General features: G+C 43.5%; 2 protein-coding genes across 9 annotated transcripts in view; one reads left to right on the top strand and one right to left on the bottom strand.

Annotated features, from left to right (window-relative positions):
• The window catches only part of REXO5 (RNA exonuclease 5), a 48062-nt gene extending 39129 nt beyond the window's left edge, over positions 1-8933 (top strand). For all 4 annotated transcript variants that reach the window (XM_041747509.1, XM_041747508.1, XM_041747510.1 and 1 more), the window contains 5 exons: positions 1006-1098; positions 1912-2128; positions 2226-2413; positions 3350-3468; positions 7027-8933. In XM_041747509.1, coding sequence (XP_041603443.1) covers positions 1006-1098; positions 1912-2128; positions 2226-2413; positions 3350-3468; positions 7027-7108 — 699 coding nt within the window. In that variant the 3' untranslated portion in view covers positions 7109-8933. The remainder of the gene's footprint in view (positions 1-1005; positions 1099-1911; positions 2129-2225; positions 2414-3349; positions 3469-7026) is intronic.
• Positions 8934-12557: 3624 nt separating this feature from the next.
• The window catches only part of DCUN1D3 (defective in cullin neddylation 1 domain containing 3), a 39532-nt gene continuing 27493 nt past the window's right edge, over positions 12558-24596 (bottom strand). For all 5 annotated transcript variants that reach the window (XM_041747861.1, XM_041747862.1, XM_041747864.1 and 2 more), the window contains 2 exons: positions 19144-19679; positions 12558-17869 (listed from right to left, as the gene is read on the bottom strand). In XM_041747861.1, coding sequence (XP_041603795.1) covers positions 17386-17869; positions 19144-19574 — 915 coding nt within the window. In that variant the 5' untranslated portion in view covers positions 19575-19679 and the 3' untranslated portion in view covers positions 12558-17385. The remainder of the gene's footprint in view (positions 17870-19143; positions 19680-24596) is intronic.

Raw genomic sequence — 24596 nt, 5'->3', positions numbered from 1 at the left:
TGTTTTCTGCAGTGGCTACAGCATTTTACACTCCCACCTGCAATGCCAAGAGTTCCAATTTCTGTATTCTGACTTTTTTTTTTCTCCCATTTTTCTTCTTCCTCTCTCCTTTTCTTTTCCTTATCCATCTCCATTCCTGCCATCCTAATGGATGTGAAGTGGTAGCTCATGGTTTTGATTTGTATCTCCCTAACGATTAGTGATACTGAGCATCTTACTGTATGCTTATTGGCCACTGTATGTCTTCTTTGGAGAAATATCTATTCAGGTCCTTTGCCTGTTTTTAATTGGGTTATTTGATTTTTTTTGTTGTTGTTTTAGGAGTTTATTTTAGATATGAAATCTTCATTAGATATGTGATTTGCAAGTATTTTCTTCATAGGATTGCTTTTTGACACTGTTGAAAGTATCCTTTGATAATACTTTTTAATTCTGATAAAGTCCATTTTGTCTTATGTTACCCCTGCTTTTGGTATTCAGGAAATCCTTGCCAAATCCAGTATCATGAAGCTTTTCTCTGGGAGCACTTTTATCTCAGTGATGATGCAGCACCTCTCTCATCAAGCAGAAAAGCAGTCAGTTTAAAGATGCAGCCTATCCAGTGGAAGCATTTAACCTCCCCAAACTTACAGGAAAGTTGCCTGTGTGAAATTAAGCTAACAACAAATGAGAATCTGAATGACTTGCACTGATGAATTCAGTGGTTCATAATAAATATGAAAAGCAAGTTGATTAGTAAAGATTTGTTAGTGCTTTGCCCATACCACCCATGGAGAGAAGACTTAAATTTTAATTGACACAGGTTATTTACTGCCTGAGAAATCAGTTCTTGAACTTTGGTGATTACTTAAAAGTTGATCTGCAGTTGCTGTCTTGCTTAGCACAGCAAAGAGAACATTTCATTCTGGTGGCTTTGGCCACTAGTTTAGGGCCCTTTCCCAGTCCCTTCTCTAGCAGTTTGAGCCTGGAAAGCAGGAATAAGAAAATCTTGGTTTTTTTCTGCAGCCACATCTCTGTATACAATATGAAGTCCTGGAAGCTGCTCAGCTGGCCATAGAATCCTTGGATGGCGTTCTGGTAGAAGGTGCCTGCATCAAGGTAGAGTGGCCAAAGAAAGCAAAAAGCAGCACCCTTCAGCCCTGACCTTGCACAGCCTGTATTTATAGTGCTCTAGTATATAATAAAAAGCCCTCAAGACTCTTGAGCACAAGACTTTGTATCATGGGAAGTCTTCAGTCAAGCCCAGCATTCTTCTAGCAGTGACCTAAAACACAACAGCTTTAATTTTTGTCAGAATCAGCCTGGGCTGCATTGGGGTCTTCCTTGTATTCTTTATCACTACTTAGACCCCAGATGGTTTATTTGGGGTGTTTTTCTGTAGCAACCCTTTCCTTTAGCTTTCAAGGGGATCAAATGGTGTTTTGAAGTTTCTTATTGCAAATAATCAGTCTCATTGCGGTAAAAATCAGGGAATTCATTTCCATTGCAGGGTGTTTTGGTGGGAAGGAAAGGGAGGAGATAGTATGCTTACATAAAAACGTTTATATTTAAGTATTAAGTGTTTACCATAGTTTTCTGAGGCATCTGTCATTAACCCCCTTATACAGAAACTGCAGAATTACTTGCTAGTATATAATAGGCCTAAAGGTTGAAGTGGTGACCTTCTTTTCTTTTGTAAGATTTATTTATTATTTTGAGAGAGAAGAGGAGACCAAGGAGGAGGGGCAAAGGGGGAGAGGGAGAGAGTCCTAAGCAGACTCTGTGCTGAGCGTGGAGCCCAATGCAGGCCTTGATCTCATGACCCTGAGATCATGACTGAGGTGAAACCAAGAATTGATGGCTTCACTAACTGCACCACTGAGGTGCCCCTAAGTGTGACTTTCTACCACTAATGCCATCTTCCTTGGTTAGGTGCAGAGACCTGTGACAGAGCTCACCCTTGACTGTAACACTCTTGTGAACGAGCTACAACAAGATTCTGAAAACCGAGGTACTATATACCTGTCTGGAGTGAGTGAAACCTTCAAAGAACATCTCTTGCAGCAGTCCAACCTCTTCCTTGGCCTGGAAGCTGTGATCTTGCCTAAAGATCTTAAAAGCGGAAAGCAAAAAAGATACTGTTTCCTGAGTAAGTCTACATGTTCACCACATAAGCCCACCTGGGGTGATTGACTGGGTTAACAGCTGTGGCCCTTAATAACAGAAGGGGCTATTCTTGCTTTCAGAATTCAAAAATTTTGGCAGTGCCCAGAGGGCCCTCGACATTCTTAAAGGCAAGGACTGGAAGCTGAAAGGCCGGCACGCCCTAACCCCCAGGCATCTCCATGCTTGGCTCAGGGGCTTACCTCCTGAATCAAGAAGGCCCCCGGGGATTCGTGTCATACCTCCCCCCTCTGAGCAGCAGGCCTTACAGGTGAGTGAGTGTATCCTGGCATTAGAGGTAGCTACCTTGGTTGGCTGGCTCTAACTATTGATTTTCCTTCTGATGTTTATAGAAGTTAGGAGAGTCCAGCTCAAGTGACACTCAAGCCTTTGATCTTTTTTCTGACTTGGCACTAGTTTTATTTCACACTCCAGCTTCTTCTCGCCCTAGACACCTTTTTCTTTCTCCAAGATCTTATACTTTTATCCATTCCATACCTGCTACCATCAGGCTTTTAATCCTCCAGGTGGCTCTCCAAGGGAAGTTGAGGGGCTAACATAGGAGGTTAAAGGACTGGGCAAGCCTTCAGTAATCTAGTGTTTCCCAAAGTTTAGTACATACACAAGATGCTTTTTAGTGGCCCTGGATGGACTTTTCCCCCCTACTTCTAGGTTAAGATCTTGTTGTTCTAATACTTACACAACAATCACATTGAACCTGTGACTTCATAGATAATTTAATGAGGTGAAGGAAGAAACTTGACTCACTTTAAAGAAAAATATTAGAGGGATACACAAAAAGAAGGGTGAAGGTAGATGGTGAATGGCTGAAGTTTGGGAAACTGTCCTAGTCTAATCTCCCACTTAATAAATGAGAAATACAGGCCAGAACTGGTTGAGTGACTTGCCCAGGTCACAAAGATACTTAGTGACAGGGGCCATTAGTAATGTGGTTCTTCTGCCAAGGGGCCCTGGAAGACCCAATCCATATGAAAGAACAATTTACTCCTAAAACTGACCTGTGGCCTGGAGATGCTGGGGTGGACAGGGAACCTTGAAGGTAGGGGCTTTAGCTTCAGATAGAGGATTTTTACAGAACTTTTCCTGGGATCCCATGGTCCTACAGTCTGAGGAAGAAAGTTGCAGCCCCTCCAAAGGTGAGCAGATGATACTCTGGCTGAGTGTCAATATATGGCTTTGATCCTAGGCTCTGAAGGTGGACCACCCAAAGATAGCAGCCTGGCGCTGGGGCCGGAAGATAGGAAAGCTCTACCACAGCCTGGGCCCAGGCACCCTCTGCCTCATCCTGCTGCCAGGCACCAAGAGGTAAGAACTGAAAGGTTGTCCCTTCATGATTCTGGCCTCTGAACTTCAGCTGTTCTTAGAGAAAGGCCTTTTATTCACATTCATGCACATAAATGAGGACTTACAGGAATCTTTTTTTTTTTTTTTTAAAGATTTTATTTATTCACTCATGAGAGACAGAGACACAGGCAGAGGGAGGAGCAGGCTCCAGGGAGCCCGATGTGGGACTCAATCCCCGGTCTCCAGGATCACACCCTGGACTGAAGGCGGCACTAAACCGCTGAGCCACTGGGGCTGCCCAGGAATCCTCTCTTTTTAGTTTTAAGAGATGGGTATTATATCTTCATTTTACATGTATATGTTCTTCTATAATTACTCTTACTAGCTTACTATCAGGCAGGTAGCTCATCCCAGTTTAAAGCCAGAGATCTTAGGTCCTGCAGCTTCTGTGGGACAAGAGGCAGCTGCCTAACCCCACTTGAGTAAAAACAAAGAATGTCTAGGGCAAGGCCCAGAGCATATAGGATCTTTCCTACATTTCAGGAGCATATTCCTGCCTTCGTCCATCTCCCTCTGCAAAGAAGACCTGCTTTTGCTGGTTCAAAGCCCGAAGAATAATGGAACAGAACTCGGTCCAGTTCCAGCTCTATTACATACCTACTCTGACAAGTAGCCAAGCCACTTTCCCACTGTGGGTCTCAATTTCCCTTTGGTAAAATGAGATATTTGGAGTAAATCAGTGATTTTCAAACCCTTTCAACTATAAAATGTTTTCTTTAGAAGAAAAATTGCTGTTAAATCCTAGAGCATAAAGATAGGCAGTTCTGGAATGAGTGCGTAGGTGGATGAGTGAGTACATATATTGGGGGGAGAGAAGTAAGAGGGCAGTAGCTCTTTTGAGCATGGTTTGAAAATCACTAGATTATATTTACTTCTAAAAAGTCCCTTAAAATTTTGGCATTCTAGGATTCTTTTCCAGGCCTAAGATCCTAGATTGCAGAACATGAATGCCTCAGGCCTTGAAACCCGGATCAGAAATTAATTTCCTGTCATAAAATCCTTTTAACATGCATCTCAGGGCCACTGGGGAGATAGGCTGCCTGCTGGGCAGTCTGAGAGAATTGCGGTCTGTGAGGAACAGAAACTACCATTAAGTGTTTACATTTGAAACAAAAACCCATCTTTGATACTTCAGACAGCCCTTTGTGGGTAGGTTAACAGCATGAGGTGACCATAAATTGACAAAAAATATTTTGGTTAAGAGCAAGTGGACTTGCCCTGACATAGCTCCTCAGAGCCAGTATGTGGAAGTGGTGGTAAAATAAGTGGCAGGGTCTGTGTGTTGCAGGTAGAATATTTAGACTGCAGTTCTCCATTGTGTAGGCAAACTAAGCTAGAGTAGGCCAAAGCTTTCTCCTTCCAGATGTGGCCAGGTCATTCTACAGTGAATGAGGGCTTGAGGAAAGGAGCATTGGGGTCAGGGAGCAAAAAGGCTTAGGACCTCCACCTTAGTATGAACCTAAAACAACATATGACAAGCCATGAAAACACCTTGGCAATATCAAATCCTGCAGTAAGAAAATCTAATTTTTTTTTTTTTTAAAGATTGATTGATTTGGCTGAGGGGCAGAGGGAGAAGGAGAGGATCTCAAGTGGACTCCCTGCTGAGGACGGGGGGGGGGGGGGGAATGGGGCTGGATCTCAAAACCCTGAGATCATGACAGATGAACTACTCAGGGACCCCCCCCTTCTTTCTTCTAAAAGTTACATTTTGATAGCTGTAGCATTGTTGGGCAAACCCAGCAGAAGGAGCATGCCTTTATCCAAACTATAAGCTTCCTGTGTGACTAACTTCTCTGGGCCTGTCTTTGCAGCTTTCTCCATGATCCCATGGTCTTGGGAAGGGGTAGAAGTAGCTCAGGAAGGAGTAGCAAAGAGAATTGGTTTCCTCATGCTTGGAGCCTGACTCAGCTCTTAATCCTTTTATTTTCAAAAGTTAAAATTAATACTGAAAATATGACTCTAGGGGATCCCTGGGTGGCTCAGTGCTTTAGCGCCTGCCTTTGGCCCAGGGCGCGATCCTGGAATCCCGGGATTGAGTCCCACGTCGGGCTCCCGGTATAGACCCTGCTTCTCCCTCCTCCTGTGTCTGTCTCTCTCTATAATAAATAAATAAATCTTTAAAAAAAATATGACTAGGGATCCCTGGGTGGCGCAGTGGTTTGGCGCTTGCCTTTGGCCCAGGGCGCGGTCCTGGAGACCCGGGATCGAATCCCACGTCGGGCTCCTGGTGCATGGAGCCTGTTTCTCCCTCTGCCTATGTCTCTGCCTCTCTGTCTCTCTGTGACTATCATAAATAAATAAAAAAAAAAATTAAAAAAAAATGACTATATTTGTACTAATTCATCAAACCCTTAATAAGTGTCAGGCATGTTTACATGGCATGTTTTCAGTTGAGGTGCTGAATCCTCATTTAACAAGTGGAGAAAAAGGCTCAGATTAAGAAGTTTGCCTAAGGTCACACAGCCTAGTAAGTGTAGTTAGGATTTGAACCCTGATAGTCTGACTCCAGAGCCACTTTCCACACAGAGTTCCAGTCCTTCATGTCCAAAAGACTGTTGGTGTAAGTTATCAGGTGGTGATAGATTCTGGGTTTGTCTTTGCTCATTTCTACCTGCTTTGCCATGGAGAGCTCCTTAGCCCTTGAACCCAAACCTTTGAATATTCACTACAAGGAGGCAGGGAACTAACATGTACTGAATGACTCCTAAGTTCCAGCCATTGTACCAAGTGTTTTACAATATAACATTATTTAAAAGGACTCTTGATGGCAGATTGCTATTACCTGGTTCTGTCATTCAACTTACTGAGCAACCTATTTAAGTCTAGGAGATTATTTTTGAAAAATGGTCATAATAATTAATACTTGCATTAGTACCTACATTAGGTACATAAGCTGTTTTGAAGGATTAAATGAGGATGTATATTTAAAAAGTACGTAAAAGAATGCTTGGTACATGGTGAATGATCTGTATGGTTTTTGAGGAATGCAAAAGGAAATGATCTGTATATTTTAGCTATTTTCTACAGTCTTCACAAAAGCCCTGTAAGATAGTAATTTAAGTATTTGTTTTATAGTTATAGAAATTGAGGCTCAGTTTGGAGTCATTCACCCTTGGTTGAGATATGTTTCAAATCTGTTAAATGGTAGAGCGGTCTCGATTCTAGGCCTCTAAGACTGGTCAGTCTTCTTTCCATTGAATCATTTTCAGTAGGCAGCTTTCCATAAACTGTCTTAACCTGCCTGTGCCCTGCTGCATACATATACCCAAAAAAACTTGGGCAGCCTGGGTGGCTCAGTGGTTTAGCGCTGCCTTCAGCCCAGGGTGTGATCCTGGAGACCTTGAGGATTGAGTCCCACGTCGGGTTCCCTGTATGGAGACTGCTCTCCCTCTGCCTGTGTCTCTGCCTCTCTCTGTGTCTCTCATGAATAAAAAACTTACCACCTCTTATGTAGGAGTTTGTAACCATTCTTTCAGCCCTGTGGATTAAAAACCTATCTTCATTCATTTGTTGCAGCACTCATGGATCATTCTCTGGCCTAGGACTGATGGGAATAAAAGACGAAGAGGAAAGCACCACCCCAAACGTGTGTTTGTGAGTCTGCCCATCATTTTCCATGTGCCATTTCTTATCCCTTGTGGGCAATGGCAGAGAATGTGGTCAGGCTAAAGTTCAGTCCATTTATATGGCATGTACAAATTTTCAATAAATGCCTAAAATTCAAGCATCTTAAAAACGGGGTGAGAAGGAAACCAGTTTGTACTATCTTTGGGTCAGTGGACTTATACACAGGAAAGTTGTAGTAGGTGCTCATTCCATGTAATACTCCTATTGAATGGTGTATGTAGGAAAAGAAACCAGGAGGAAGGGACTGTGGCTTATGTAGATTTTTGATGATGTATCTATGAAGCAAATTTCTGTTAGGCAGACTTCTCTCATAAAATTGAAGGGAAAAGAGGCTGAACTGAAAATCTGGCAGGTCCACAGACACAGGAGAGTGGAAGACTGACTGTTTTTCACCAACACTGGAAGCACCCTTCCAACTCCAATTTTAGGAATGCTTCCTTCCCTTCGGGGAGACCGCAGTGTCACCCTTCACCACTAGGTGCCTCCATCACACCAGATCTCCCCCTTAGAACTGAAAGCTTCAATTTCACTGAACGCTATTTTTTTTAATCATCTCTCAAAGTATTAACATTCTGTGTTGGAAAGGACATGGGTACAGGCACACACAACTCTGAAAGAGATATTTATCTGCCTTTTGAAAGAGATGAGCTAATCTGGCATATATCATGTGTCCTACCAAAACCCTTGAAAACCGTTGTAAAAGTGCTCCATACGTTGGGATCCAGCAATTCCACTTCTGTAGCAGTATGCTGTAATGGGATAGTTTCACACATGTATAGAGGAGATATCGCAGGGTGAGCACAATGGAGTTCTTGATAGCCACTTTTAAAAATGGTAAGTAAAATTTCTAGAAAAGAGATTGGCAAGAAGTAGCAGTTGGACCTCTGGATACAGAAGGACTCTGAATCCTAACTTTTCTACATATTATGTGAACTTGAGTAACGTTTCTGTGCTTGGGACAGTAATGGTACACACCTCATGGGATTGTTGTAAAGACATGATTATGCATTCCCAGTCTCTGCTGTAGGAAATATGGAGAGTTACGGAATAGAGAAAGATACACAAAGACATGCATAGGCCTGGAACAAAACCTGTAAGACTCTATGTCAAATGTGGTGGGATTTTATAACTAGAATACTTAAAATTAACTCTGAAGGTTGGGCATTTGAGGCAGTGTTTAATCATTTTAACTTCGACAACAACTGGCCCAATGTATAAGTTGGGAACCAGGAGCCACAACTGAAGAGCGTGATTTAGGAGCAAGATACTGCAACTTGCTTATGAAGCTCCCTTATAAAGAGAAAAGCTTCCCAGGTATACAGTGAATGCCCTGAGAACATCTTAAAACTGCCAGTGTTGCTGGATTCTTTCCCCACCCCCACCTTGAGCTCCAAAGCTGTTAAGAGCTTAGCTGCCGTTTGTCTTGAGACTCCAGTCTGGATACAAAGTAAGTGTCTGCTTTTGAATATGGACAGACCTGGGCTGGTACTTCAGCTCTGCTTCTGGGCAAACCACTTTAATCTCATCTGAGTATATTTTCACAGTTTATAAAATGAGAAAGTATCTTTTTAAGGATTATTGTGAACATTCAAAAATCCAGTTTATGAAAAATGACAGAGTAGTGGCTACATATGACTTTCTGTCTCTGAACCTGTTACCTCACCTTTAAAATGGGGACATTAGTACCTACTTCATGAGGTTGTTGTGAGGATTAAGTTAGGGAAAACCCACATTAAGTGTTCAATGAATGACAATTTACTGAGGAGCATCTTCCAAGTACAGAATCACAGAACAGATTAGGCTCCATGTGCCAAGAGTGCTGCCTTTGCTCCTAGGAATAGCCAAGACCATTTCCTTCCTGATGGGAGGTTTCCCAGTGGCCCCCAACTCTAGAACTCTGAAGAGATGGGCTCAACCATAAGGTCTCTGAAGCCTCAGTCTGCACACACTGTTCTTTTCAGCTGATGCTCCCACCTTTTGGAAGCCAAAGCTGCCAACTTGGCCTCTTGCAAAACACACATTCCATTCATAAGTGCGTTTGTGCATTTTTCCTCCCACACCCTTCTAGGCAGCCAAGACAGCTGCTAGAGAAGCAGCTTCTCGTTTGAGGGGGAAAAGCAACTCCCAAGGGTTTTTACACAACTCTTGATTTAGGCTTTGAACATATCGCTCCCAGTTTTGACCCCCTCACCCATAATGGAATTGTTTAGGACACTCGGCCATGTTTGTTTTCATTTCCTTTTGTTGCCCCTTTTGTATATAATTTCTTCCCTATTATAAAGAAAACCAATTAATGGAAACTTGAAAAATTCAAAAAAGGTAAAATCACTTCTAATGCCACCACTCAGAGTTAACAATGTCATTATTTCAGTCTTATGTCATACTTTTTCCATCATTCAAGAGTTTTTTAATAGCTGCATAATATTCCAGTGTGTTGATGTGTGCCATAATTTCCAAAACAGTCCCCTTTTGACACTGAAGTTGTCCCTAACCAATTAAATCCTTGCACATACATCTTTGACAAATAATATTTCTTAAGAAAAAATTCTTAGAAGTGAAATTGGATATGAACACTTACAGCATCTGTAAGTATGAATACTGACAGTTTTAATTTCTCAGAAGTTTTTTACTCTGTTGGCCTGGACTTGTTCCAAATCTTTGCCAATTTGATAGGTTAAAAAAAAAAAAAAAAAACTATCCATTAAATAAATAGATTTGATTTCTGTTTATTTGAATATCCTATAGATTGGTATCTTTCTTTTTTTTCCCAGAAGCTTTTTTGGCCAATTGTTTTTAAGTTCTCCTTATGGATTAAGTATAATATCTATTGATTATTGCAAAAATTTTTCTAGCTTTTTATTTTAAGGTAGTTTTAGAAGTCTTATGCTTTCTTTTATTTGTTCTTATATTTAGAAAGTCTTGATTGATCCCAAGATCAGTTTAATAGACGCTGACAAGTATGTATGGTTTTGGGCGGGTGGGGATGTTTATTTTTTAAGTAGGCTCCATGCCCGACCTATGGCTTGAACTCCCAACCATGCGATTAAGACCTGAGTTGAGGGGATCCCTGGGTGGCTCAGTGGTTTCGCGCCTGCCTTTGGCCCAGGGCGCGATCCTGGAGTCCCGGGATCGAGTCCCGGGTCAGGCTCCCGGCATGGAGCCTGCTTCTCCCTCTGCCTGTGTCTCTGCCTCTCTCTCTCTCTATCATAAATAAATACAAATAAAATTAAAAAAAAAAAAAAAAAAAAAAGACCGAGCTGAGATTAAGTCACATGCTTAACCAACTGAGCCACCCAGGCACCCTTGTATTGTTTTTTAATAATTTAATTTTCACACTTACACCTTTTATTCCTCCCAGAATTTGTTTTGGCATATGGCAACTTCCCCCAAAATATTTAGATTTTACCCATTTACCTATCTTTACTTACCCAATCAAGAAGAATACATCCTTTACTATGTAAGTCCATATATTTAAGAGCATATGTGTTTTCTTTTGTCTTGTCTTACACTAAGGTGCCATACCATTTTGTAGCTCTTTATTTTAATATACTAGCAATTTCAGCAGCACCACCCCAGATAAACACAGGGCCAATCTGCATGGATTATAAAGCACTATAGTCAGAGGCTTTGTTGTTGACTGCATTGCTGCCATAATCCACTAGGACTTTTTCAGCACCCCTAAGGCAAGAGAATCAAGGTTGGAACATTACATGGGAAGAACATTAAGCCCCAAGAAGAGCCTTTTATGGTTTTCATAAGATAGGGCCTCTTGAGAAGTCACAACAAAGGAAAGGAAATGAAAAGGTTAGGCTGGTTTCCGTACCTTTCCTTCCCCAAGACTGACCCTTTGGACCTAGGTCACAACCCCGACCTAAAATAGGACTTCCAGAGCCAACCCAGCCATGTGCTTTTGGCAACTGGACTTGAAGAAAGATCTCACTGTTGAGATGACTCTTTGGTACTTCTCTGGATCCTCGGCACTACCTTCTGTATACCTTTTTTGCTAGAAAACATCCATTTTACATGCAGTTAAGCATCTCTGGTGTGAAGAAGTTGTTTGCCCCTCATCTAATCAGAATTTGTATTTTAGCCATATATAATCTGTACAACACCATATCAACACTTTGAATAGCTCCAGGCTCTAACTAGGCACCTAAATCTTTCACTTTGGAATTCCCCAAACTTCTATTTGTTAAGGCCGTGGCTGGGCTGAAGTCTGAAAGGTCTAAGCACAGAAGAGACAAGCCCAAAGAGCCAACTGGGGAATAAGAATCTGTTTTGGAGATACACTTTTTAAGTAAGAAAAAAATTAACCCCCACCCCATTTCCTTCCATCCTCCATTTGATGCTAACCTTGATAATAAGGAAAGAAAATAAAAGAAAAAAATTCTGGTTCACTGAGGAAACCTTATAACCTTCTCCCTAGCTAGAGGATGTAGCCATGACTCCCAAGTCCTTTCCAACTGCAAGGAAAAAATAAAAGCACATCTAGTCCCACCACTGTACTTACTTATTTTTAGGAGATACCAACATGAGGCTGGAAATCTTTGGGAAGGTCATTAGGGCCTCCATCAAAGAAGTGAGTAAGATGGCTGGCCAATAGCTTTCCTGAATATAAACAATAACAAGACAGAAAATACAATGAAAGGAAGCTAAGGGTCATAACTGGTCTACCATAATCAGACTTCTAGGATGTAAGAGCCAAATAGAGCCATCAGGAATCATGTTAGTCAAAGCCCCCACCCCACCCCCAGTTTGGCACAGACAGGGAAGTTAAGCCCCCAGGAGGGGCAGTGACCTGAAAGGTCCAGTGTGACCATGCCAACCCCCATCTCTTCCTCTCTGGATTCCTTGCATTACTCACCTGACATCCTTTTGGAAACCTTAAACTTACGTGATTTAGGTGCTTTACAAAAACTCTTTTTAAATTCTAACACGGATGGAAATAATAGTCTCTTGATTTTACAGATGAGTATAAGGAAACTCGGAATTTCACTAACTTGCCAAAGGTCACACAGCAGTGGCACTTGACAGTTTCAGCTTGTGTCCTTTGCCTTAATCACTGCCAACCTGATAGATGTAGGAGCCATCCATTAGCACAGTGCTCAAATTCACTTTTTGTTCCTCATGGGAATCGACATCAGTTACTACAATAATACTATTTAGGTAGTAGCCCTCTGAGGACTCATTGGTCTTTTTACCTACAAGTATTAGGACCCCAAAGGCCATTAAGTTGGTAAGTGGGAAGTCAACATCCATGTCTGAAGTCTGAGGATCCTGTACCATCTGAATTATTTTCCAAAGCATAGGAACTGCTATCCAATATCACGTTGGAAGAGGCTCCCAGCGGGTAAATCTCGCCCCAAAATAAAGTCACTGGTTGGGTTTGTGTTTTTTTTTTCTCTCAGAATTGTCAATAGTGAAGTAAACAAATTTATTAAATCCAACAGCAGGTAACCTTCCAAATAAAAAAACATCAAAAGAAAAATGTAGACAGACAAAAATGTGTGTAACAAGTTAATAAAAATATTCAAGGGGCCATTTTGAGAGTGCAACAGTGCAGAGAATACAAACGTAAGTATTGACCTTTGTCAATAAGTTTGTACAACCTTAGGAAACAGACACACTGGTCACAAACCAAGAGGAATCCACAAAGGTGGAGGGTCACATGAGTAGTGGACTCATCACCTCAGTGGGTTAAGGCAGGGTATCTGTAGGACCAATTCATCCAAGCCCCATCTGCCTATTGTTTCAAGTTCCCCCTTTGAAACCTAGAATCATATTCATTAGTGCAACAGGTAAGAGCAATTAATTACAGACTCAGGGCTGGGGACCAGAGTCGGGGGTGGGGTGGGGTGGGTGGAGGGGGGTGTCACCATCTGCTGAACGGCTTCCTTTGGCAATATCCAAGATTATGTTGTATTAAGTAGCAAAAAGAGAAGGTGGGTAGTGGAAAAAGTATGAAAGCAGGCTTAGTTTCCAAAAGGAATAGGATGTTGAGGCCCCAGCACCTGAATCAGGAGAACCTGATGGTTACTCAAAGCTATTTGAATCATCTCGGCTTCTGCAACCAGTGCTCAAGCATAAACTCTTTCAATAAGGAAAAACAACCTGCATAGATCCTCACTAAAACACGGCCCTCAGTCCAGGTTAAACTGGATATATACTACCAATAAGAATATACTTGGAAAGGGAGTGGGTAGAAACCCCCTCTAGGATTCAGAAAATAGATTATGGAGTAGGAGGAGGATCAACAAGATAGGTCCTCACATGAGTCCCAATTAACATACTTCAATAACTTGTAGTAATCTTTTCCCTTTAGACTGTTTAAGCAAGATACTGCTAGAGTCCCCCCACAGGAAGACCTTTGTCAGTTTCCAAGATTTTTCAAGTCCTCCCCCCCCCCCCACAGGGAAGACCTTTGTCAGTTACCAAGATGTTCAAGTCATCACTAAGCAACATTAAGAGACACAAGAAAAACGGCAAAGCGGGCAGCTAAAACAAATCTAGCAGCAGCTTCTCTCCAGCCCTTATAATTGTATAATTGGGTCTATTCCTGGGCTTCACTACACTCAAAAGACTTCTTTTTAAATGTGGCAAACCACAGTCTTACATAGAGATGTTTTGATTTTTAAACTTTTAGACCGAAGTCCTTATCCCAGTAATTTCCCATCGTTGTTTAATGCAGTCTGGCATAATAGGATTTGAGGCCATCCAATGAACTATGGAGTCCCACATCCTGTGGACTCCAGCACTGAGGACTAAATTTTGACACCAGCCTCTGGGAGAGCAGAACTGTATCAAATATGAACTCTGTGGCTTAATCCCTGCTCCCTTCCCAAGAAAGCTAGTTTGTGCCTGCCTTAGGGAAGTTTAATATTGAAAACACTGCCTAATACATTTCCAATTGGATTTCTTTAGGCCTCGGCTTGGGTGAAATTTGGATCATTACCCAGCTCTAATTTTTCCTATCAGAAGAGTAGATGGGGGTATTGGACCCAAGCTCACATGTGGGCACAACTGGTCCAGGTGAGGGAAAACTGTTGAGGCATCCAGCTAAAGCATAGCAAAGTGTCATTACAAGAGGTGGGGTTAATGATACATTCAAATATGGCAAGGATGGAGCAAGAGCATGTCAATGAAGCAATACTTCATCTCATATAGCTTTCTAATCACTAAAGAATACACCACAAACTCAAAGCCATTTGCCAAAAACTAAGAATGTCCCAATACATACTCAATTTCTTGTAGTCACCCTCAGATATTTGCCTATTTTCAAAATCCACATCCTGCCCCTCTGTACCACCCTGATGTTATGTTGTTAAAGTGAAGAGCACACACTGGCTTACCTGAGGGGCATGCATTTGGCCTCTTCCACACAATTACTGCTTGCTCATTAAACAGCAAACCTATTTCTAGGCTAAAAGGAACAGGGACCTTTAATTTCTCCATAAAGTGTGACTACAAACCATACACACCCCACCTTAGTTCCCTTTGCTAAAAAACTGCTTTTCAAGTCAAACACTGGCCCAGAGCTAGCTTGCACCAGGAACTCCAACCTGGATAGAACCTACAAGTCCTTCCCTATTTCCTTTACTGGTTTCTCATTTGCATTTCTGTAACAAATAGATTAAAAATATAACCAAAAATAATTTATTTAATGGCTTTCTTTGTGGGAGGTCGGGATGGGGAGGCTGTATAGTCAACAAAAATCTACCCACTTCTAGCATACCTAATGCATGGAATGCCACCTTGTAGGCTGGGGAAGGAATCCAGTTCCTCCAGAGTCCTCAGGATTCTTGGTGCCACCCTCTCTTGTGCTCTTCTCTCCATATATCCTTGTAATCTAAGACATAAGGGAGCCTTACCTGGCTAGGAGCAGCCTGCCCTTTCCTTTTCAAACTCTATCCAGTCTAGAATCAGGAAATATTGGGCTTGCAGGACTGGCTGGATGAGAAGGCAGTCTCTTTAAAACCTCAGTCTAGGCACCCTGACTTCTTTGAGTCCACAGAACCTGCTGGGGCCCCTGGAAACTCTCTTTATACAAGGAACTTGTGTCTTAGGCTAGAACAAAGCCAGACATCTGGCCTGAGACCCTCTTCAGCTTTCCAGCAGTACTAACTTGCTGTGGCTGATTCTTTAAAGTTTCCCTTCTGTCCCTCTAGAAGGGGCAACTGCCAAGTTTAGGATCTTAAAAAAAAAAACCAAGTACGTTTCCTATGTCAATGTCAATCTTGGAAAAACATCGACTGCAGGAACTCCTTAAGTAATCATCTTTGGAAAGATGGGAGCCTGGAGCCATAAGGCTCCTAATAAAGGAACTCAAAATAAGCAATTCCTGCCCAGGCTGAGAAACATATACCTGGGAGGCAGATGGAAGTAGTTAGGGAAGAAAACTCCAAATGTTTAATAGACAAACTCTCATTACCTCAAGAGTATAAATATTTTATGTTTTTATTTAAAAGATTCCCTTTTCAATCTGTTCCAAAGTGTTGGGAGCTGAACTGTACAAGTTCCTGCCACCCACCCTTCCAGTACAGTTTTTTGAGGACACTTTTTTTTTTTTTTTTTTTTTTTTTTAATGGAAAAATAACAAGAGGACCCTCTACTGAAACCAGGTAGGACCAGAGTCAGCTCCTGTGTGGCAGTTTGGCCAAAGCTGGCCTTCTGGAGCAAGCACATGGAGGAGTCTGGGGAACTGGGCCTCCCTCTTGTGAGGAAAGGTTTGAGAAAATTCATCCTCTCTTTAGTGAAGATGGTCCAAATTCAGATTCAAAAGCCTCCATTTATGACGTTACCTGGCACTCTTATGCTTTATATATTGAAGGCAGCTCCCTCTTTTATGGCCAGTTTTAGCAGGCAAAAAGAAACAAAGGAATATAGATACATATATGTGTATATATATATTTTATATAGGTAAAATATATACATATCTTATATATGTATATATACATATTTGGGGGTAGGGGAAGGAGAGAAGGGTCATGTAAACCTAAACAGTCATCACATTACCCCAAATGAGCCTGACATTAACAAAGATAATAAATAACTCCTGGGGGTTAAGTGACAACATGGGTGCAGCAAGAAGGGAAAGGGCACACATTTAACTATTAAATACACTTCTATATTTGTTTGGCAGAGTTCAGGCCAATCCCAGGCTTCTGCACTTGCCAGACAAGTAAGCTGATGATATTAAAAAAAGAAAAAAAAAACTTTTACAAAAAAAAATTCAAGCAGAGCTCCATACCACAGTTTTCCTTCAAGTCAGTTGGCCGGCAGGCACAGTTTTCCGACCACCAGGAACAGAAACTTTGGCTCCAAGGCAAAAGAAAAAAAAAAAGTATTTTCACTTACAACATGAAAATACAGAAAATTCATCAAAAAAAGAAAACTATCAAAATCTACTTCCAGCAAAACTGAGGTAGCACTGCTTTCTCTGCATTCAATGCTTAAGTGGTTCTCAGTACTATGTGTTCTAAAAAAAAAACTGCTCACTTGACTGACAGGTGCAGCATGTTGATGGATAAACTCAACATGAAATGCAATAGGTCAAAGAAGGAATGAGCAAGAAGTGAAGAAAATAAAGAGTTTCGGATAAATTAGCTTAAAAGGGGGTTGTCACCAGACTACAAATGCTCTTGGCTGGCCTTAGCTCTCCAAGAGCTTTAAATCGCCTGGGAATTAATGCAATATGGTTAACAGTTAACACTGCTATTCAATTCTGTGTAAATCTTTTAAAATAATTATTACAACCTAAATTCAACCATGTAAACAGCACTACACACAGTACAGACCTGCCCTGAAAAACAGAATATGCAAAACTGAGATCTGGCACTGTATCTTGTAATGTTAATTCAACCTAACCATCCCATTCCCCCCTCCCTGCTCTACACCCTGCCCCACACACACACAAAAAAAAAAAAAAAAAAAAAAAAAAATTTGTGCAAGAAATGGCAGGCTTATTCTATCTGAAGGCTTCAAAAAAAATACACAACATGTAGCCAGGTTCAAATATTTTGGGGAACCCCCCCCCAAAAAAAAGAAATAACCAAAATAACCAAAAAGTGAAGAAAGTGCCTAAAACATGATACAGCATTTTAGAGCCCTTTCAGATACAAGGCAGAGAAAGGTGTAAAGTAGAAAATATCTGGATCTTCAGTAATTTCCAGAATGGTCCAATTCCTCCGTTGGCTGCAGGGCAGCAGGCAGATCCCTGCTGCTGCTGCTGCTGCTCCTGGGATAGAGCCACTAAGTCTGCTCCCCGGGACACAAGCCCTCGGGCCCTGAGCTGAGTGCACCTCTCCCTTCCCCTTCTCGTTTCCTTCGCTCCATTTCCCACTCCACAAAGGTATCGAAGAGACTTGGCCAGGCCTCATCTTCACTGTAGTTGCTGAGGTCAGGGCCAATCACCTGAGTGAAGTTAAGGAACATGTTCCAAGTGTCCCGGGAGATGCCCTTGATCCCCGAGGGATTCTCCGTTAGAAAGTTTAGCCACTGGTCCAATACTGGAGGATTGTTCTGGGTAAAGACTAATTTCCACAGGGCAATGGCTATTTCCCGATGCAGTGACCGCTGCCCTTCTTCAGAGTCCAGACCAAACTGAAATGTAAACCGGTAGAGATCCTTGAATTTATCCTCTTGTTTGGCTTCTGTTAAGAGGCTAGGGAATCGTGCACAGATCCCATCAATGCTGTCTGCACTTATTGCTTTGCAGCCATCAAAAAACTCCTTCCTGCAACAGGAAGGAGGGGGCACAATTAATATTTGTAAACAGTATCATCATCTGCTGAGAGGCAATATAGCACAGTAAGAGCATGGTTTTGAGATTGGACAGCCTGGATTTGAGTTCCAACTCCTCCACTAATTAGTCCTATTTATCCATCCGTCAAATGGTGAGAATACCACCTTACTTCATAGGGTTTTGGTGAGGACTAAACAAGTTAATATGTGTCCACTGCTTCTAACAGTGTCTGGCACATGGTAGAAGGCTGATGGTGGTTCCTTCATTCACTTATCCAACCTTCCAAAGCGAAACTCCAGTCTCCCGCTTGATGCTCTATTTCCCATTCTGCAACAGCAATTAAGCTCAGACTCCCCTCCTAGACGGGGAGTCTTCCTGCTTTCCTTTTGATTCTCTATGGGTTGTTTGTTTTTGGAATATTTTTGGTGACTGCCAAGGGAGATCTTTGGAGCCAAAGATTCTGGCTAACTCTGCCACCAGAGATCAAAGTTCTATTATTAAAGAACAAAAACTGCGTATGTATTTTTAACATCTACATAACACTTTCAGGTTACAACATGGTTTCTCATTGATGATCACCTCAGAGACTGCTGTTTCAGCTGAAAATATAAGGCATCTGAAACCCAGGGGCTAGAAACTGGGGTTGGGGGCGGAGTGGGGGGTGTGTGCTCTGCAAACCACACGTTGGGTAACCTTGCTACTACCTCCCCACAACCAACCTCTACAGGGACATATGACCATGGTGATGTGCACAACTACTGCTTACTAACTGGGGCCAGTTGTCCCTGTTGGCACATACACTGGCTGAGGGACATGCACACAAGAGCTAGAAGGGGCAACTGACTCCGTGAGTGATGGAGGCGGGTCCTCAAAGATGCTCCCCAGACCAGCACTCACAGTGCCTGGCACATAACAGGTGTACAATAAATATCAAGTGGGTGAGGGAGTGAGTGAATTACAAGTAAACAAGTGAAAGAAAAGATAGAAGTCTGAAAGAGCAGTGGTGCTGGGCAGCAGTGTGGCCACAGGGCTCCATGTGGGCTATTCTTTGCTTAATTTCAGGCAAAATAGAACAGTCGTTGCCTGTTCTTCAAGGGCTGCATAGCTTTATAGAAACTGCCGAAAACAAAAAACAAACAAACAAACAAAACTTACCCCAAACCCTAAGAAACCAACCCAGTTCTACCCCAGCTAGGCACCCCTGCCCAGGAGTGCACTCATCCTCCTCTGCTCACCTGGTGATATGAAGTATTTGTGTGACTAACCTGGTGAATTTGCACATGGTAGCAGCCTGGAACTTCCAAGCCAAGAGCAGCACTCGAAATTCTGTGGGGTCAACACATAAGTCATTGCAAAAGCGCTCCATGCCTTCCTCCAAAATTGCATCCTCCCGCTCATCCTTGTAGCGCCTAAACAGTTCTTCCAGCCTCTGCAGGGAAGACTCCTCAGCATTGGACTTGGGCTCCCTCCCGGCATCTCCAGAGGACGTTGGCAGCTGGCAGGGCTCAGTGGCAGCCTCCGCCTTCTTGGTCCCATTCACAAGGATATCCCCGCCTGGCTTGCCACACGCTGGTGGCTGTTCCTCACGGTGGCCTGCGCTCCGTCTGCTGTGTGACTTGCTGCTGGGGTCACGGTCTCCATTCTTGCTGCCCAGGGTTGATGAGGGATTCTTGCACTTGGTGACACACTGGCCCATGGTGCTGGTGGCCTGGCCTCTAGAGTGGCCCCCTCTGGATCAGATGCCCTCGCAGCCACTGGCCCATGTGCCTCAACATGCCATCAGCCAGAGGAGCTAGCCAACCTGGAAGAAAATCAGAGCAGTTACCACTGGATGGGGAGACAGGCAGTCACAAACTCCCCTCCCCTCTGGGGACTGTGCCCCGGGGCACCCCTCTATTTCGTGAGCCAACCATGATCCCGGGGAGATACCCACAGTTCTTTCCCATAAGCTCTCTACCCTTCACATTGGAGATGTAGGGCTAGGGCACATATGGAAAACCAGTAAGAAAATGCCTAAAATTCTTAAGGTAACATAGGTTACAAAGAGGTTGATTCATGTGCAGAACGCATCAAGGAAGACTACAGTTTTGCCAGAAATATTCCAGAGGAAATCTGTCTTGCCAACTTGCCATCACATAAGAAAGTTATGTGGTCCTGGGTTAAGCCAGAAGGTGCAAATAAAAAGTTCATCTTCTAGTCCCTAATGTCCAAATCCTCAGGTTTTCTTTTTTTAAGTAGAAGGAGTAGGGAGAAAGGGTAGCCACATTTAAGACAACTATACAGTTTCATAATGGCCTAAAGACAAGGTAAAGTATCTGCACTACATGCAGTGTCCTAACCAAATAGCAAAGTAAAATTTGCCTCTGATCTCTTCAGATTCCTTTCTGGGGCTCTCTGAAACAGTACGTGAAATGCCCTTTCTCCACGCTTCCTCTGCCCACCCACAGGAGCCAAACACCAGGCCTATACCCCACACCAAGGTTCCCAGTCCTCCACTTTCTCTCTCTCCCCTCCCCAGGTTCCTCTGTGAGGTTGTATAAAGAGTCAGAGCCAAGTCCACACCAAACAGGAAGGGCCTACAAGGCTGGCAAGCTCAGTCCTCCAAGAGGGTGTCTCCACCTTAAAAGAAGGGTTCATTTATCCAAATATAATCTCAAAATGGTAGGATAATTAGTAGATAAAAAAGAAAAGTCTGCACGGATACATCACAAACTCATCATGGTGGTTTATTACTTATTCTATTTAAGAATGTTTTTAGAAGAACTGCTAGAAATTTCCTGGTCAAGGGTGAAGTGAATTCTCTGCAACTGCCTTCTCAGGACTCTCTTAACTTCCAACTAATTCACGAAAAGATCCGGCTACAACTTAGTACCTGTCAAATTCTACCTGCTGCCATAATCACTGCAGCCACCAAAATGATGTTAATAGAACTTTAGACCAGGAGCCAGAAGCAGAGTAGGTAAAGGGGACCTACATCAATGTTAGTCCCATGCCTCTCCAGCTCTAGGAAGCGTTGTGGCCCTTAGTGGTCCAAATTCAAATCTCTTAGGAGATGGGCAGTGGGTGTGTGTGTGTGTGTTTTAAAGATTTTATTTATTCATGAGAGACACAGAGAGGCAGAGACGTAGGCAGAGGGAGAAGCAGGCTCCATGCAGGGAGCCCGATGTGGAACTCGATCCCGGAAACCCGGGATCACAACCTAAGCCAAAGGCAGATGCTCAACGACTAAGCCACCCAAGTTCCCCCAAAAGGGTGCTTTTTATGGAAGGTTGGAGCTTTAAACTTTACCTAAAGAATTTTGATTTCCTCCAAATGGTGCCTAGATAAATCTGAAGTTATCTTCAAAAGGAATTCTATGGGTAAATTCTGAGCATACATGTTAAATGATGAGCAGAATCATTCTTCTACTTATCAGAGACTAATCGTATCAGGGTGTGTCCTATTCTCCACCCTCAAAGAGAATAAATGACAGAGACATGCCCATACATGCCCTAAAAAGACTTGCAGTTCCACTTAGGCTTTCAAAAAAAAAAAAAAAAAACAAAAACCACTGAAACCCTACACGGATTTTTTGGTGTGGAAAAAGACAGACCCAAGTATGTTTTCTTAAGTCCTTTTATGCTTTAATAGTATAGTGAATAAGCCATAAGCACAACCTATTAAAATTTTAAAAGGCAAGGGGTTAATTCTTAGAAGACCAGCATACAAGGAAAGCAACTGTTCAAGCTGAATTATCTCAAAACAAGCAGGACTATACCATGTGGAAGGTCTGGTTTCCAGATTTGTGTTTCTAAAGACTACAGTGCTAAAAGAAACAAAAGGCCCAAACTTACACAAACCCCACATGCTCACAGACTGGCAACTCTAATTCTCAGGCACGCTGACTCACCAGGGTTTGCTGCTCAGCTCCTGCTGCTGAGGGAGGCCCAGGTACCTGGCAGGATAAGAGGATTTCCTGGCCTCTGTCTGACCCACCTACCCCAGGCCACTTACCCCCACCCCCACAGGACAGATGCTTCATTGTACCAGCTTCCTCCAAATCCTGGCGCCAGGGCCTTCAGGTAGGCTGAACAGATGGGCCTCCCAAAGAGGCGCTAATCCCATTTCCCCAAACGGCCTTCCATATAAGAGCATCTTTGAGGACCTGACACAGCAGAACCTGAAGGCTTTTAACATGCCCAGAAGATGAGAAAAAGGAGGGGAAAATCAATTTAAACAGATGATCAATCAGCAAATGCCAGAAGGTCAGATCTCTCTTCCATTCTGATCCTTTCTGTGAAATGCCCTCACTCGAGATGAGTGTTGAGGCGAGTGACGATCTCAAGCAAGAAGAAAATATTTTCAGATCTGATGGCAAATACAGCCCCCTAATGATTCAGTGGCCTCCCTTCTTTTGTATCTACCTCTTTCCTTGGGAAAACAGTTTTGCTCCCAGGCTCGGTCTCATAAGCCCTGTGTCCCCAAATGGCAGCACTTCAAGTGTCTCAAAGTTGGAAGTCTCCCTGGACTTGCTAGCTGATGGCTAACAGCTAATAATAGCAGTTATCAATTATTGAACACTTGATATCATGCCTGGCACTATGCTAATAAGCACTTTACGGACAGTAAAACTCCTGTATTGTCCCCACAACCCCATTTAATGATAAGGAAACTGAGGCACAAAGTAAATCCCCCAACATCACGCAAGCAGAACCTGGTATGTCTGGCTTGAGAAATGCACCTTTACCTCTAGGCCAGACTGCTGAGTCCACCGACATCAGAGCACCAAGGGAGAGCCCACCAATGGATGGGTCCTGAGCTCTGGAGTCACGAACGCGATCCCATCAGCCACTGGAAAGATAACAGCACACTGTCTGCGCCCGGTGCTTAAAAAGGGTGTCTCACTCAAGGTCCTCTCCCAGCGAGCTCCAGGGCCCAGCAGCTGTGAGGCCCATGCACTCAGCCTTGCCAGAGATGCTGTAAAGCGGGGATGTTTCAGACCATCAGCTGGTTAAAAACTCTCGCTCTGAAATCAAAGCTCAACTTTGCCAGTGATTATTGTTGACTATAATTGAAACCGGTATTTCCTTAAGCTTCAGAATGGTATCTGCCTCACAAAGCAGTAGTAAGGATTGTCAGGAAATGCAGATAAAGGGTACCTGCCACACAGTGCCCGTCGTCCCCCCACACCCCCGCTGCCCCAGAAATGACGGAGGACAGCTATCATTCATTATCATTAACAGCCAAGCAGTATCTGCTTAGCCTGATGAAAGCCCCAGCTCGTCCTATCTGAACAGCCTTCCCAGGCCCTACCAGGATGCCTACCCCTGCCATGTGCTTGGGTCTTGTTCAAGAACAGTCTCTTGAAGCACTGACCCTGCTCAAATGCACCACTGCCCAGAAACACCTGCAGGACTGTGTTCTCCATAGGATGAGACTTCCTTATGACTGATGCTGAGTACAATCAAGCTGGGCATTTGCTGTCCTCTAGGGATACCCTGAAGCTACCAGTTACTCACTGTACCTAACCTGGGGCATGCTTCCAGCCAGTTCCTTACTCCCTCCCTTTCCCACTTAGGCCGAGCTCTGTAGGCTTACAGAAGACAGGATTTCTAGCTTGATACTCATTTATATTAATTTAATGGAACTGCCTTTCCAACTGGTCATCCCAGCCGCCTCCCTGAAGAGGACAGCCTCAGCACAATCTGGTGCCAAGCTTCACCAGCCACAGAGCACCATTATCAACGAATTACCACTTTGTATATGGTATTACATTATCATCACTCTACATAAGTATGTAGCTCTGTGACATAGTTACTCCCACTTCATAGGAAAGGAAATGGAGGCACAGCAAGGCCAAAGAGCTATCTAGCAACAGAGAACAGAGGGGCAGAGTGATTAAGAGGATGCACTCCTGGAGCAGACAACCCTGGATGTGAATCATGGTGATGGCACCAACTGTGTGACTGTCAGCATTCACTTTAAAATGGGGCAGCTATACCTCAAGACAGAGTAAATGAGATAATCCACGTGAGATGTTCTGCTCACAGAAAGTGTTCAGTAAGTGTTAACCTTTGTCATAGCTGCTGCTGTTCTTGCCAAGTCGGTGACAGAATCAAGCCTCCTGAACAGTGCTCTTTTCAGTGGCCAGTGCAGCTCGGGGTGGGGGTGGGGGTGGGGGGGCAGGGAGAGATGGTGGCTCAGGTACACAGGACTCCCCAAGTAACCAGTGCAGCTCCTGTCTCCCTGTCCTCACTGTGACTCTGCTCTCCCGCTCCAGCTAAGGGGCATAAGTGAGATGAACAGGGCAAGAGGCAGGGAGAAAGGAAAGGCAGGAAGAAGAATAAAGAAAACACACACATACACATATACCCCTGGAAACCTACTTCTGGGCACAAATGTAGTTTTGGGGTTTACTTAAAAGATTGAAACCAGTAAGTCTGCTCAGTTTATGCTGGGTCAGGATTAGCCTCCAGCTTTTCTCCTTCAATCTCAGCTCCAAATGCTTCTGTCACCCTCCCTTTCTGCCCCAACCCCCCCAACACCCCACACCATGCCAGCCCTGGCCAGTGTTCCTGGGGATGGGCTTGGCTGCCTGCCTGGCCCCAGGCCTGGAGCTGCCACTGCCGGGCCAGGGGCAACCCCAGAGGCTGTGATCCCTGTGGATGCTCTGGCTCCAAAGAAGGATCAGGAGCTGATCTATCTTGTAGGCAAGTTCCATGAAGCGAGATGCAGGCAA

This window comes from Vulpes lagopus, chromosome 3 (assembly GCF_018345385.1).
Source record: "Vulpes lagopus strain Blue_001 chromosome 3, ASM1834538v1, whole genome shotgun sequence".
In the NCBI taxonomy this organism is placed as follows: domain Eukaryota; kingdom Metazoa; phylum Chordata; class Mammalia; order Carnivora; family Canidae; genus Vulpes; species Vulpes lagopus.
This window is presented reverse-complemented; position numbering and strand designations above follow the sequence as displayed.